Source organism: Ruditapes philippinarum, unplaced genomic scaffold, assembly GCF_026571515.1.
Source record: "Ruditapes philippinarum isolate M1 unplaced genomic scaffold, ASM2657151v2 ctg2326_1_1_1_1, whole genome shotgun sequence".
Lineage (NCBI taxonomy): Eukaryota > Metazoa > Mollusca > Bivalvia > Venerida > Veneridae > Ruditapes > Ruditapes philippinarum.
Window position 1 is genome coordinate 138,422 of NW_026860994.1, and position 17,276 is coordinate 155,697.

The 17,276-nt window shown below is 31.3% G+C and overlaps 1 protein-coding gene and 1 long non-coding RNA gene across 2 annotated transcripts in view; both read right to left on the reverse strand.

The window, feature by feature from the left end:
• Positions 1-4,574, reverse strand: part of LOC132714153 (intraflagellar transport protein 172 homolog) — a 30,187-nt gene extending 25,613 nt beyond the window's left edge. Inside the window, exons 1-2 of the mRNA XM_060696935.1 lie at positions 4,443-4,574; positions 24-167 (exon numbers count right to left, since the gene is read on the reverse strand). Coding sequence (XP_060552918.1) covers positions 24-167; positions 4,443-4,487 — 189 coding nt within the window. The 5' untranslated portion in view covers positions 4,488-4,574. The remainder of the gene's footprint in view (positions 1-23; positions 168-4,442) is intronic.
• On the reverse strand, positions 2,005-2,924 carry LOC132714152 (uncharacterized). The gene is made up of 2 exons (XR_009623529.1): positions 2,565-2,924; positions 2,005-2,265 (listed from the first exon to the last, which is right to left on the reverse strand). It is a non-coding gene; the product is annotated as an uncharacterized LOC132714152 (long non-coding RNA).
• Positions 4,575-17,276: the final 12,702 nt, after the last annotated feature.

Here is a 17,276-nt window from a genome sequence, read left to right on the forward strand (position 1 = left end):
GATGACTGTACATGTGACCCTACCTTCGCATCAGCTGGCTTAAGAGAGAATTTATCTCTTTTTTCACCTTGTTCATCAAACAGCAGAATTACTCTATCAGAAGTACAGACAGCAAACTTCATATTGTTTGCTGACCATGCCATGGCACAAATCTTTGCTGCCCCATCCTATAACAAAACATAAGCAATATACAGTTTGTGATTTTTCACCTTACATAATAGATGCCTATAAAAGGTCTCTTCCCAATGGAAATTATCCTTAAAATCATGCAGTTCTCCCAAAAAATCTAAACTTACACCAGCTTCTTTACTTCCCAAACTAGCAATTTCTTCCCAAAACAAGAGGCTATTTTAAGGCCTCTTCCCAATTAAGTGAGAAAATCCACTGACAGTCTTAAAACAGGGCATTTTCACCCTTTCACCATGAGCCAAAAGTAAGGCCTCATTCCAAATCCAATATAGCCAAAAAAATTAAACTGTTTCAACTTCTTTAAAATACAAATGTATAAAGTAAAACACTATGAACTTTTTAGTAATAATCTAATATGAGGTTACTAAATAAATTATTGCGTACAACTCTAAATTCTACTAAATGAATACACAGCTGTTAAATCTATATTATTGCACGAGGATGAGCCACAATCTAAGTCTGATATAGGTTTTGCAGTTGTGTACTCGTCCAATAGATTAAGTATTTTTTTATTTAAGCAGTACCATTATTAACAAGACAAATAACACAAATGCCTGTGGTCAAGAGATGCGAAGTTGAAAAATAGTTAAGGTAGATACACAAGTGAGGCTTTTTTTCTTCTTTTTGGGGAAAACACAAGAAGGCAAAAATTTTGGGAAATCTGTGTCATTAAAATTTTCATTTTGGGATAAAAAGTTAACATGAAATTTTACAAAGTTGGGAAAATAATTGCCAGCATTCAAGATGTTTAAATTCTTTAAATAAAGCTAAATAAATCTTATTTGTGCTGTTCAGCTTCCGGATAGCTATTATCTGACATCAAATACAAAAATCGGTCATTTTTTCAAATCGCTGACCTCAGATTGGGAAAAAAGAACAAAATTTAGATTGGAAATGTGATCTATATTTGGTCCCTCCAAGTGTTCAAAACCAAGACAACAACAATTACATATGTAAAATGAATTACCATGTTAAATAGCAGGTTTTGACATAATAAGTATTTAAGAATGCCCTTTAGATCTTTAATATCCTGGGACAACCAATATTCAATCAGTTAAGCTGTTTTTAGCCAATAATAAATGGAAGGGGAAATTATACTTTAAATTTATTTTAGCTATTAATGCATCTATTAACACTTATTCATTTTCAGGTTGGTAAATTTTCAACAAGTCTTGATCTTTCATAGAAATTCAATAAAAACAATATGACCCACTCGGGTTACTCCCAGGAATATTTTAACCTAAATTCAAACAGCAGGGTGATCACCATGGAAAATTTGTTAAAGATAAATCAGGGCCACTAAAAATTGTAGAAAATTTCACAATAGTCTATTCAACGATTTTCAACAGTTTTTTCAAGATTTTAAAAAACTTACACTAAATGTTATAATATATGTACAGCACACTGCATTGGTATGACTACTGTTAATGTGTATAAAAAGGCAGTTAAAGGTGTCACTTCTTAGTACGCTATTTGGGGTGCAAAATGATAAATGCATCCAATCTTGACAGCCATTTAACCTTCCCCACTTTATAATATTAGCAAATATGGAAACTTGTCTAGGTCTGCCAGCTGGTATCGCTTACAAAACAATTATTCTACAATCATCACATGAAAAAATTTGATAACAATATAAGATTTTATTAATAAGCAGGGTTCCCTCTGGGTCAAAATTAGTTTGCGCCACCAAATTCGCCAATCAGAAAAAGTTGGAGCCAATGGCTCCAAAGTTGGAGCCAATATGGAGCCAGTAATTCTGCAAGGGAGACATGCCTATCTTTAGCAGTTATATATCATTAAAATTAAAAACACATATTTATAATGTTACATTTTATTACAGCTGCACATGTTTATTATCTAAAATATAGACATAGTATTATGTGGTTTTCAAATTCCATTTGAATAAATACAATTGTGACATTATAAATGTAATCAAAAACATCATTTTAAGTTATAAGTGAGGTTTGGAGGTCCTGTTTTCCACAGTTTTGCCTATAACAGTTCTTATCACTTATTCATTCTCACTGACTGGACTGAGCCATGATCTTTCCAGCTTCTTCCTGACATTCTGGTGATCTACAGATACAAAATTAAAAAAAAAAAAAAAACATTACTGTAAATTGACTTCATCTAAAAATCAATAAGAACAAAAATGAAATAGATACTAAGTACTTTTTAACAATGAAGAATATTGTTTATTTTAATAGGTTTTGCATGTGATTAGGCATTTCAGCATTTTACATTCAGATAAGAAAATATTAACGCTGCAGTAAACGGTGGCTTTAGAATAATCATTGTGAAATCATTCTTTTAATTGTCATCCGATTTTATATTTCAAACTGTAATTATTTAAATCAGTTGACGAGCCAACTTACCTAAAGTTTAATGTTTGTCAACATCATTGACGATCTTTCATTTCTCTGATTCGCTACTAACACCATTTGACCACGTGTGTAATTATCAGTGCTCCAAGTCAGAGGATTAAAGACGTAAATTGTTCCAATTAACACATTGACACTTTTACCGAAGTGTCACACAATTGATGACATAATTGATTATACAGTTTGATAAACAAACTAATCGCGCATGACCTTTCACATTAGGGCCGCTTATGTAATTGACGCGGCCGCTTATGCTATTTAAGTGTACTAGTTGTCGGATGCTTTTATCTTACGTTGGCGCCAGTAAAATTCGCCAATTGAAGATTTTATGCGCCAGAATTAATATTTTGTCGCATTTGGCGCCATTGGCGAACCCTGAATAAGGACCCCCATGTAAAGTCTGATGAATATTTAGTGGTACATCATATAAATAAATGTTTTAAATACACCTAGGACTGAGGTAAATGGTAAAACTCTTTAGCCAATACTTTATAAAAAAAATTAACTTGCTTAGAAAAATTTTTACCACTATTTTAAACAAGTGACTATTTTGATATAGTGAAAGTTGGACAATTTATATTGTGTCACTTAAAACAAACAGTTTCTTATTGTTTTTCTGAAAACATCTGACAATTAATCAAGTGTGGCATTTCTGCAAGTTTTGAAGTTAATACAACATGTGACTTTATGCAATTTAGTCAGGCATGACATCAGTGCCACAGAATTAAGAATGTGTTTGAATTTAGGTTGTGACTGAAAATTGGTTGTTTCGGGATAGATCTACAGAGCTCCAGATAATTTTTTTGGCCAAGGGGTTTTTACCCCTCAAAATTTAGAGTGAGGGGTAAAATGCAAATTCTGAAAAACTTAAGGGGTAAAAATCTGTCAAAAAAGCATTTTGCATTTTTTATAAACAAATTAAACTTATTGTTGTGTTTGTTTGTTTGTTTATTTTCTTTTTTTAGAAAAACCTTTACAATTACAAACATAAACAAGATTTTTTTTATCTTTCCTTAAATAAATTATTTGTCTGAGAGAAAATTGTCCGTAACTGTAGACTGGGTACGAAAATATTGAGTACAAAACTGCAGGTGAATAACATGTTATTTTGTTCCAACAACTAAAGTTAAAGAAATTAAAATATATTTTTGGTTATATTGAGTATAATAGATGCCTAAACTAACTTAATACTTTGTTAACTCCTACGATGATTATCTGGCACAAATTTCATCAATAATTTCACAGGTTGATAGATCTACGGGAGTTACCTCCCTTATGTATTTCCTGCTACTTTCGTTTTTAACATGCGTTGTTGACAACAGAATTTTTAGTTTTCAATGCAATTAAATGGAAATATATTGTATTTTATGCTCAAAACATTTTCTTTCTACATATCAAATGTTTACACTTCTATTCTTTTACGCATAAATTTTGACATACGAGCGTATTTTCATTTTGTTGTGCGTAACTGTGACGCACGAATTTTGAAAGTGATGCGTATTTTAGATTTTTTATGCGTATTTTACGCTTATTCGCACGCTATCTGGAGCTCTGGATCTATTTGTTTAGAGTGAATCTCTTTAAATTGGTAAAATTGCCATTTATAAATCTGGCATTCTGCTCATGTCAAATATTTAAATTGGAATAAAACTTATATATTCTTATAAAACGACACTGACTAGCAACTGTTATGAGTGTGTCAAAGAATGAAAACTGACCTAAATATGAGTTTAGAGATAGTTTAACAATGTTTAATACCCATACTGTAACTGAAATCTCAGGAATGTCAGGTTCTGTAACACAATTTAACATATTAATCTTATTAAATTTGAATTTGGTCGGTTAATTACAAGAAGTAATTGTTAATCTTACCTGTGGGGGCAGCATAGTACGCATATGTTTGAGTTGCATACTCATTTTGCACGGTTTATGTGCAAATCCACCTAAATTTCAGATTTTCTGCTGTTCACTTTTTGGAATGTTTAGAATATCTCCGTTACAGTTAGATTCGAATTTAAAGTTTATACTTTTTCCCCGCATAAATATAAAAAAATGTAAAATATCATTTAGAGTAATATATTTTTAAATAAAATCATGAAGAAAAAATAGCTTGTATTTAATTTTTTTGGTAAAATAAAAATTCGAATATTCTGATGTTATTGTTGCTAAGTGATTGTTTACTCGTCGCACCTGTTCCTAAACGAAAGTGAAAGTAGAAAAATCTGTTCAAATAGTATCGGAGAACGGTTGGCACCAGAGCTTCATTGTCTTTTTCTTACAATCATTAAAACACTAAAAGTCATTCTACTTTGTTTTGTTTTTTTTCATCCAAACTATGAAATAACGTTTAGATGATTGTCAATACCTGCATGTATTATAATTTATAGAAAGGGACTACGAGCAAGCGAAGCTTTTGATGAATTTATTATTAAGATAAGATAAGATAATCTTTCTTTATAGTCGGTTTCATAAAAACATATAAACATTAGCTATATAAGCTATTTTCCGACATAACTGACTATCTTTTAACAATACAAACAAACAATATCTGTATAAAAGAAAATATAGAAGATCAATGTACATTTATGAAAGACTCTGTAAAACAAATAAGATTTATCAGCACATATAAATATGGGTAAGATAGCATTGAATGATTAAAAGCAAATATAACACTACATTCAAACATCACATAAAATTACATCATACAAGAAATCTATTTATGTACACAACCCTAAAATCAGAAATAGATTTTTTTTTAAATTTAAATTTTTAAAATAAATTTAAAAAAATGATTCAATTTTATTTTATTTTAATATAGTTGACCTAATGTCCAGCATCTGATAAATACTCAATCATGAAAATATGGTTGTAACTAAACGGTGCATAGAAAAACCGGAAAGCACCGGATAGCACCGAAATACCGGAAAGCACTCAAATTTCTAATAAAAACATATGAAAGCTTTATTTTATCGGTTTGAAAGTGTTACCAATCGATTTATTAGACCAAAATCTGGCAGACAAGTCATTTTCATAAATATATATTGATATTTATTACGAGTATTTAGGAAAATAGATATATCGATTGCTTTCCGGTCCTGCTAAGATACATGTACATTACCGAATAGCAATATTGTTTATCAAAGTAATACATGAAAACTTTATTTTATTGGTTTGAAAGTGATACAAATCGATTTATTAGATCAAAATCTTTCAGACAACATATTTTTATAAATATATATTGATAATTATTACGAGTATTTAGGAAAATAGATATATCGAGTGCTTTCCGGTCCTGCTAAGATACATGTACATTACCGAATAGCAATATTGTTTGTCAAAGTTATACATGAAAACATTATTTTATTGGTTTGAAAGCGTTACCAATCGATTTATTATATCAAATTCTTTCAGACAACATGTTTTTTATAATTATAATATGATTATTATTACGAGTATTTAGGAAAATACATATATCGAGTGCTTTCCGGTCCTGCTAAGTTACATGTACATTACCGAATAGCAATATTGTTTATCAAAGTAATACATGAAAACTTTATTTTATTGGTTTGAAAGTGTTACAAATCGATTTATTAGATCAAAATCTTTCAGACAACATGTTTTTATAAATATATATTGATAATTATTACGAGTATTTAGGAATATAGATATATCGAGTGCTTTCCGGTCCTGCTAAGATACATGTACATTACCGAATAGCAATATTGTTTATCCAAGTGAAAACTGTATTTTTTTTTAGTTTGAAAGTGTTTTCAATCTATTTATTAGGTGAAGATCTGTATATCATGACGTTTTTATAAATATTTTATGTTTAATTACGCGATTTTCAAAGTGTTAGAAATTGATTTATTAAAGTGAACTTATTTTATTCATGTATAATATTATGATTAGTTACACGATTTTTCAATCTTGCTCATACCATATATCATTGTATCATATTCTAATATTTTATAGGTTGTGTGAAAGACAGAAAGATGATGTGTAAAAAGTACAAAGAAGTTGTTCAAAGCATTGATCCATATTTATTATTATTATATTGTTATATTATGTGAAATAAAGAAAAACTTAAAATTTTTCGTTCAGTTATGTCTTTATTTTGACCATATTATGTGTACCGAAAAGCAATGTGGTCATCAGTGGAGGACAGTAGTTGTTGTATTGTTTATCACACGTGCTAATCCATGCTGATTTAAGACCTTGTTTATTGTAGCACCTAAAGGTGATGATTTAATCAAATTGTATACAATTATGATAATCGAATGTACCGACCTGCACATCAAAGTTGCATTAATCCGACACTGTCCTTTACATGCACACTAAATTAGATAATTAGAAATTGCAATTAATTACACACTCTTTTGATATAAAAACTAATTTTTTTAATGAAGAATTAAATTTACGGCACTCATAACGGATATATACGGAATCTCTTAGAACTTAATATCAAGGTCTTATTAAAATTTACTCTTATTTGAATAAAATTGTATATAAACCTCAACAAAATTAATCCATTACCATATTTTTTCTGTAAATGCCAGCAGTGCTATTAAATCTAAATTGGAATATCTCTTAAATAAAATATCAAAAATCATGACAATCGTTAAGACTTATCATATATGAATATAGAAATTTATAATCAACCTTATTTTTAAATGTAATCTGAAAAAGAAGAAGACATATCTGTTGATGTATTCTATATTTGAACCCATTTCATTACTTACTTACGTAATTTATGCGCGGAACCTGAAAATCAAATGGCACATATAAAAGAATATATTTTAAATATGTAAAAAGCTTTATTGATAAACAAATTGACAATATAAATCTGGATTTCTTTCGTAATATATGTTGGGCCCTTAAAAGGGCCGTTTTTATCAACAATACGTTTTGCCGGCTCGCCACGGCGAGCCGGTATTACGGTAGGATTTTACTGAGAAACAACCTAAAACTCCGAAGCTATCCAAAAATAAAATCGAAGCTTGGCTTCCAGCTTTCTACAAAATTTATCTATCAGGGCTAGGATCCAAAATTATTTAGCCAATCAAATTTAATCTTACATAGCGTCAAAAAACCTTCAATTTTCACGCCATTTTTAAAAATCAGCAAGTATTGTTTTGAGCGCAAAGATATAATGATGATTAAAATGTTTGTCTGTATGAATTCTTTTCAATAAATCATATTTACACTGACTTCTGATTTAGCGAATTCGCTTGTTTTCTCTGTAGTAAGTTTTCGTTTGGTTAATTAACATAAGTGTACATCTGGTTCTGTGCATTTTTTATTTTTCCTTTTTTTCCGGTCATTTTATCCTTTCCGGTATTTAGTGTATGTATTTACTGGCCGGGATCCGGGACGCCCGGGATCCGGGATCGTATAAGATATGGAGGAAAATCCTAATGAACTATATTTGTGTTGATTGTTGTCGTAATGAAAGGCCATTAAACGTTAATTTTTTTTATTGTATATTATGAACGTTAAATTAATTTAACTTAGAATATAGATATATTTAGAGCTATTTATTAACAAACTTAAAATGCGGAAATCACAATAGTTATAATTATATGCCTAATTAATTGGAAAAATCAAAGACTATTTTCTTGAATTGGTCAAATCCCGGGATCCATGTATGTTTTAAAAGGATCCCAGCTTTTTTGAAAACTATATACTTGAACTGGCCAATCCGTGAGATCTATTTACATTTTAATACGATCCCGGCTTTTCTGAAAACTATATTCTTGAACTGGTCAATTCCCGGGATCCCTATATGTTTTAATAGGATCCCGGCTTATCTTAAAAACATCTTCTTAGACTGGTCAATTTCTGGGATCCCTATATTTTTTAATAGGATCCCGGCTTTTCTGGCTGAATTGATTGACAACTTGTGTTTACTTTAGGACTTGTGCCTCTCATTCCAATACTAAATAACATACATGTATTACAACATAATTTGTATAAAGAGACATCTTTATGAAATCTACCTATCTAATATTTTGTGGTCAAGGTCAACAGGCCATATAGTAAATGTGCATAGACATAGGTTCTTCAATCTGTTTACATGCACCTTCATATATACTCATACTCATACTCATCTTGGTTAAACTGAGAGAACTTTATATGTCACTTTCAGTCAATGAGTTTAAGATTTTGAATTGACTGGCCCGAATTCCAGTTTTGAATTTATTCTACTAAATAATTAACAAAATTTTCTTAAATTTACACTGGCCTGAACTTATATACACTGGCCATCGGGCACCGGGCCAGTGTTGACTTCACTTTTATTTTGTTGTTCGCTGAAGTCTCTTCAGCTAACAGAACTGTCATTTTTACATTTAAACACACCCCTTGAAAAAAATTACGAAGCGAGTCGCTACTAGCTTTTTTAAAAGCTAACCTTGTATGTTTTTAAGCTACACAAAACTCTGCGTAGTTTGCACTGATATTTGTGCATGCCGTTGTTTCTCGGTGTTTTACCCTCTAGATGCACGAGATCTCGCGCATAGTTCTCCAGGAAATTTTATGTTAGGAAATCTCAAGAAATTGTTTTTGAAAGTTTTTGCCAAAAGCTTATTTATTTGTACCCGTCAAAACATTTTTTGGTTAGCCCCGGACACTTGGAAAAATCACCACGTTACGGTCACATGCTACAAAGGCTATAGTCTAGCCCATACTCGAACTGAAATGGATTTACCATAATATAATATGCATTGATATTGATATTAAATAAAAAAATCTAGGGGTCTGCCTATGTACATATATTGTAGTTTTTTGTGTATATAATATAGAGATAGTTATTTGTTGATTTTGTTTCGAACACATCACTGTTTGTAGAATACGAGGGTTGTTCAAAAAGTAATAGGACTGGGAGTCTTGCGTATTCAACTTTTATTCAATTTAGAATATTTTCATATGTACAGCAATCGTAAAATGTTTTCTACAAATCAAACATAATTGTTTTAATCTATTGTGCTAAACGCGCTTTTCCTTTGCTATTGAATAACCATGGTAATACGCACCCGGCGCAGCACATAAATATAGTTATTGGAGCTAAGTTCTACTTCTAATTTATTCATAAATAACTATTTGTTTTCCCCTGTGTTCCATCAATACGTTGAAATATATTAATGTGACATTATGTCCAAATTTGACGTCATTCGGACATGAAATGGCCTATTTATTAAGTTTTGAACAGCAGCGGTCATAGCGTTAGATTTAGAAATATGACATTTGTTAACAAACAGAAAATGTGTGCCATCGTTAAATTTTGCCTACAGATTTACTATAATCATTCTGATACAAACAAAATGATTAAATAAACAAAGGACAATTATCCTGCCATCAGGACACTTGTTTTCAGCTGGCACAAGCAATTCAAAAACTGCAAATACAAGATCACTAACGAGAAAGGGCGAGGATGAAAGTTGAAAATTGACGGGACGTTAGTGACGTCAATTGCAAAAGCGCTACAAAAGAATCCACGGTAAACGGTACGCGAACTGTTTATCGTTGTTTGTATCTGCTTCGGGTCTACTTATTCAGTTTTAACCAAAGGATTGTAAATAAGACATTTGTTATAAACACTATTTTATTGTATTTAACTAGATATACGTGTAATCAATAAATAAATGTAATAGTTAACGGTAAAAAATAGACTCTCTAGTAGTGTTTCCCGAAAACTTGTTTTATTAAACGATAGACTGTGCTAAGTAGAAAATGATACTTTTCAATTGAGAAATATCTTTACTGTTATGTATATAATCATATTGTTTTAAAAACATACAATGACATGAGTAAATTAATAAAATAAATTGCTTTTGCTTTAACATTTTCAGTCCTATTGAGTTCCAAAGTTACTCAAAAACACGAGAAAACCCGGAGAATGGCCGGCTATCGGGCATTTATTCTATTTTGTTTTTTTCAAACAGTGGAACGAGAATGTAATCGCTTTTTTTCTTGCTTCATCTCCACATATGAGGAAAAGTAAAAGGTACATGACTCATTCACCTAGAGACTAGGGAGACTACTTTCAGAACGAATGACGCTTATTACAATTTCGATTTATTTTACGACGTCATGAACGTCAATTATTGTATTGTTAGCGTGCGCCGCGTTTCGTACCCTCTGTCATTTAAAAATTTCACAGAAATTTCATTTGTTTACATTTTGTTTTGATTTTTTCACTGTATATAAAGTACATGTTCCGATATTTGTCTCATGTAAAATTGTGTACGTAAATTTAAAAATGTGAACAGTAGACCTGCAGTCCTATTACTTTTTGAACAACCCTCGTATTATTAAATTTTAAGTTTAATTGACATCTCAATATCATAATATCTCAATCAGTTAAATATATCCAGCTATTGTGTAAATAAATTAACACCTGTATAAATGTGATAATTTAATCAGATTGGTAATCAGTGTGTGTCCGTTTAATTTAATCAGCGTGTGTCCGTGGAATAAACAAGGCGTGAAGAGTGCCTTGATTGATGTCAATATCATATTTATTTTTCAATTATGTATGTATATATGTTTGCTAAGTTCTGTTTTATATCTGTTTATTTTGTTCTTAGTAATTAGTTTCGTTAATTTTCTTCTCTTCATGCGATTTTGAATCCTCTTGTCCTCCACATAGCCTACAACAAATGAACATATATAAATATATTAGACAAGGTATACATGTATATATATACATTTTAAATAATCATAGAATTTAGAATAAAACATGAAATCATACTCTATCATACCTAATAAATCGATTGGTAACATTTACAATACAACAAAACAAAGATCTTATGTGATTGTCTGAGAAATTATATTGCTATTCGGTAAAGTATATGTAACTTCACAGGACCGGAAAGCACTCGATATATATCTATTTTCTTAAATAATCGTAATAATAATCATATTATAATTATAAAAACATGTTGTCTGAAAGATTTTGACCTAATAAATCGATTGAAACACTTTCAAACTAAAAAAATAAAGTTTTCATGTATTACTTTGATAAACTATATTGCTATTCGGTAAAGTACATGTACCTTAGCAGGACCGGAAAGCACTCGATATATCTATTTTCTTAAATAATCGTAATAATAATCATATTATAATTATAAAAACATGTTGTCTGAAAGAATTTGATATAATAAATCGATTGGTAACACTTTCAAACCAATAAAATAATGTTTTCATGTATAACTTTGACAAACAATATTGCTATTCGGTAATGTACATGTATCTTAGCAGGACCGGAAAGCAATCGATATATCTATTTTCCTAAATACTCGTAATAAATATCAATAAATATTTATAAAAATGACTTGTCTGCCAGATTTTGATCTAATTAATCGATTGGTAGCACTTTCAAACCGATAAAATAAAGCTTTCATATGTTTTTATGAGAAATTTGAGTGCTTTCCGGTATTTCGGTGCTATCCGGTGCTTTCCGGTTTTTCTATGCACCCGTAACTAAAACATGTACAAGTATCATAATAAAATTTGAAATGTTTGTGTAACAGTTGCTGATCTGAGCTGGCCTTAGTAGATAAATTCATGGTCTAGGTTAATTAATTAATTAATTAGAACCAAATTAAATTAAAAGTAGAAATAAAAAGGTAAAAAATAGACTTTAAGAAGCTATTGTCCCCTTAATGGGATATATGAAAATCTGATCAGCAGCTGCCACACATACAAACACTAACATACACTGACAAATGACTATACAAATATACACACAAGAAGCACATGAAAAGCATTACAGGATAAAAAAAAACAAAAAAAAACAAACAAAAAAAAAAAAAAAAAACAGGCCTTATACAGCATTTCTTTATGGCAGACAAGAATACAGAAAAATAAAAGAAGAAACAAAAGAAGCATGCAGATTCACATTTCAAAACTCAACAAAAAAATCAACATAACACTTTAAGGCACACATAGAACATTTGCATTTGAACCCACTCCAGGTTTGGATAAGCCTCTGAAATTCACCGAAATCAGTTTCTGTTCTTAGTTCATTCGGGAGGCTATTCCAGACCTGGGTGGCCTCATAGCGAAAGCTTTTCTTACCATAAGTCTCTGTGTTTACTCTTAGAACTTCAAGTGTGTTGTTATTTCTAAAAGAGTAATAAGAGGAATTTACTGTAATAAGTTCTTGAACATATTTTGGTGATATATTTTGTAAACATTTAAAAATCTTCAATAGCTAATTGTCTTAATCTACTGATATGTATAAAAGTTGGCATATTAGCTTTACTTAAAAGAAATTCATATGATGAGCTGTAATCCTCAAAAACTATCTTCAATGATCTATGTTGTAACTTTTCAAGTTTTTCAGTATTTTGTTTACTACAAAAATGCTAAACTAAAGGACAATAATTAAAATTTGAATGAACAAAGGATTTGTAAATTAACAATCTAGTATTTTGATTTAAGAATTTACTCAGTCTAGCAAGAATGTTGATTTGTTTCCGAGCCTTTTTGCAAATGTTAGATACATGTAAGTCAAAATTTAGTAAAGAGTCTATTTCAACACCAAGAAGTTTCACGCTTTTTTCACATACAATTTCTGTACTATTAAGACAAAAAGAGGTTAATTTACTAGTTGTTTGTTTTCCAATACAAATTGCCTGAAATTTGTCCGGATTGGCTTGCATTAGATTATTATCAAACCATTTTATCATAGATAAACTTTCATTTTCCAGTATAGATTGTAAAGAGTCAATATTGGTATCACAGTAAGATAATGTGTTGTCATCAGCATAATTGTACACAGTGGCTGATTTAATAAAGTAAAAGATGTCGTTAATAAAGATGTTAAAAATAAGAGGCCCTAGAATGGATCCCTGGGGAACTCCCTTACTTATTGACATCAAGTCACTGCATGCTTTACCAAGTTTAACCCTTTGTTTTCTATTTGACAGGTAGTTGTGCATAAGTTCTGCAGCTGTGTCAGATAAGCCATAGGCCTCAAGTTTCAATATGATCAAGTCATGTGCGAGACAGTCAAATGCCTTTGACAGATCCATGAGTATTTTGTATCAACAAACTGGAGCATATATATTTAAATCATCAAAATAATTAACTGACAGCAGCTTTAAGCTCTTATGCCAGTGGGGAAAAGCATGAAACATTTGCCTAAAACATAATAAAATAAAATTATTTTATGTGAATCAGGCTTACTACATATTATATTCTAATATTGATCATTCTATTTCTATTAGCGTTTTAGAATGGCAATAAACATGTATGTTTATTTTATTATTATATACTCTCGCCTTTCTGGATTTGTTCTGGGGTCACACAGCCTAAGAAGCTCAGCTTAGCATCCTTGATGATGATGTTCCAGCCTGAATACTACATGAAATATTTTTTGTGTAGTTTGTAACAATGTCTAAGCTCTAAGACAAGTTGTTTCTGACAAATTTTATGATAGCATTGTAACTTTAGAGGTGATGTTTAAAGAAATTATGGATAATTAGGCACGACTGATAATAAAAAATAACAAGAGCCCGGTTTGAACCCAGTGATGCTTCCCGAATAGGTGTTTGACACAGGAAAGTACACCTCTTGTAGTTTCAGAGTTATGTTCCTGGACAAAGTTCAAAGTGCAATAATTCCAGAATAAGGCAAGGCAGAGTAACTGTTCTTTGCACTGGACTTCTATTTAATGAGATCTATCTACCTACTTTCTTGTTGATACCTGTTATGGTTTCCGAGTTATGTCCCTGAAAAAGTTTAAAATGTAAAAATGAACAAAGGGCAATAACTCCAAAATGCAAGTCAGAGTTACGATTCTTGTGCACTGCTCATCTACCTATTGAGATCTATCTACCTACAAAGTTTCATATTGAAAACACTTATAATTATAGAGTTATGTCTCAGACAAAATTTATCTAAAAGGGGAGATAATTCAATTACATGGCTAACCAGTGTTCTGGTTCTTTTGCACTGCACTTCTACCCAATGAGATTTATGGACCTACAACGTTTTATGTTGATATCTCTGATAATTTTAGAGTAATATCACGGACAAAGTTCAAAGTGTAAAAATAATTAAAGGGCAATAACTCCAAAATTAGGCATTGCAGAGTTATGGTTCTTATACATCTTCTCATTAAGCTCTATCCACCTACAAAGTTTTATGTTGATATCTCTTATAATTATAGAGTTACATATCAGACAAGGTTTTTCTAAAAGGGGAGATAATTCAAAAACAGGGCTGAACAGAGTTATGGTTCTTTTAAAATGCACTTTTACCCAATGAGATCTATCTACCTACAAAGTTTCATGTTGATATCTTTATAATTTTAGAGTTATGTTCCGAACAAAGTTCAAAGTGTAAAAATGAACAAAGGGCAATAACTTCAAAATTAGGTACGGCAGAGTTATGGTTTTTATGCACTGCACAGCTACCCATTGAGATCTATCTACCTAAAAGTTTCATATTGATATCTCTTATAGTTTTAGAGTTGTCTCGGACAAGATTTTTCTAAAATGGGAGATAATTAAAAAACTGGGCAAAATAGAGTTATGGTTCTTGGACACTGTACTCCGCCTCGATGTCCTTTACCACTGTGTGAAGGTTTAACAAATTATCTCCAAGGGTTTTCAAGTTATGCTCCGGACAAGACATTGGGTGGACAGAAGGACAGACAGACAGATAAGGCGTCACCTATATGCTCCCCCTTTGGCAAGCTTAAAAATCTCACCTCTGAGCATTTCTCAATGGATGTTGGCTCTGACAGATGTTTTTACAAGACTTACATTATGGAGTTATTCATTTGATCTTCTTTGATGTTGTTATGATCCTTGGTCACCAAACTTCTCCATGTTGAGATCTGTCCATTTATAAAGTTCCAAATTGATATTTCAATTACTCTTTGAGCTATGTGCTGGACTAAAGTTATGTACAAGTTTTCAAAAGGAAATAACAGAACAGTTATGCAAGAGATTTATGGTTCTTGAATACGTCACTTCTCCTCCATGATATGTAACAACATATGAAGTTTAAGGTTTATTACTAAAAAGCAGCTTTAGTTTTATGTTAAAATTAAACTAAGATGAATTGGCCAGCATCAAATAATTTAGAATTATTCACTCTGTCAACAGATTTAATTAAATAAAACTAGAAATGTGTCCATAGGACACGGGTGCCCCCACCGCGCCACTGTTCTGTCAATCTTTTGACTAAGTCAAGGGAAATAACTCTACAAATATTTGATAAATCCACAAACGAAACCCCAGGTGCAAATCTAAAATATGCTGAGCAACCTGCCCAGGTTTAATGACTATGTCAAATCCAAGTTGAAAATTGCAAAAATTTTCTAAGTGAAGGGCAATAACTCTAAAAATACTAAATAAATCCAGAAGAAAATACCTGGTGCACAACTGCACATGCTGATCAATATTCCTGTAAAGTTACATGACTCTAGGTCAAATACTTTTTGAGTTACGTGCGACACATGTTGAAAATTGCCAAATTTTACTAAGTCAAGGGGGCAATAACTCTAAAAATACTAAAAATATCCACATGAAAATACCCAGCTGCACAACTACACATGCTGATCAACATTCCAGTGAGGTTTCATGACATGAGGTCAAATATTTTTTGAGTTATGTGTGACACAAGTTGAAAATTGCAAAATTTTACTAAGTCAAGGGCAAATAAACTCTAAAAATACTAAAAATATCCAGACGAAAATACCCAGGACTGGTGCACAACTACACATGCTGATCAACATTCCTGTAAAGTTTCATGACTGTAGGTCAAAAACTTTTTTGAGTTACATGCGACACAAGTTGAAAATTGCAAAATTTTACTAAGTCATGGGCAATAACTCTGAAAATACTAAAAATATCCACACGAAAATACCCAGGTGCACAACTACACATGCTGATCAACATTCCTGTAAAGCTTCATGACTCTAGGGTCAAATACTTTTTGAGTTACATGCGACACAAGTTGAAAATTGCAAAAATTTTACTAAGTCAAGGGCAATAACTCTGAAAATACTAATAATATCCAGACAAAATACCCAGGTGCACAACTACAACACGCTGATCAACATTCCTGTAAAGTTTCATGACTCTAGGTCAAATTCTTTTTGAGTTACGTGCGACACAAGTTGAAAATTGCAAAAATTTTACTAAGTCAAGGGCAATAACTCTGAAAATACTAAAAATATCCATACGAAAATACCCAGGTGCACAACTTACACATGCTGATCAACATTCCTGTAAAGTTTCATGACTCTAGGTCAAAAACTTTTTGAGTTACAAATGCGACACAAGTTGAAAATTGCAAAATTTTACTAAGTCAAGGGGCAATAACTCTGAAAATACTAAAAATATCCACGACGAAAATACCCAGGTGCACAAACTACACATGCTGATCAACATTCCTGTAAAGTGTCATGACTCTAGGTCAAATACTTTTTGAGTTACATGCGACACAAGTTGAAAATTGCAAAATTTTACTAAGTCAAGGGTAATAACTCTTAAAAACTAAAAAATAAATCCACACGAAAAATACCCAGGTGCACAACTACACATGCTGATCAACATTCCTGTAAAGTTTCATGACTCTAGATCAAATACTTTTTGAGTTACGTGCGAACACAAAAGTGAACGGACGGACGGACGGAAGGACGGACGGACAAGGGTAAATCTAAATGCCCGCCACTAATGTGGGGGCACA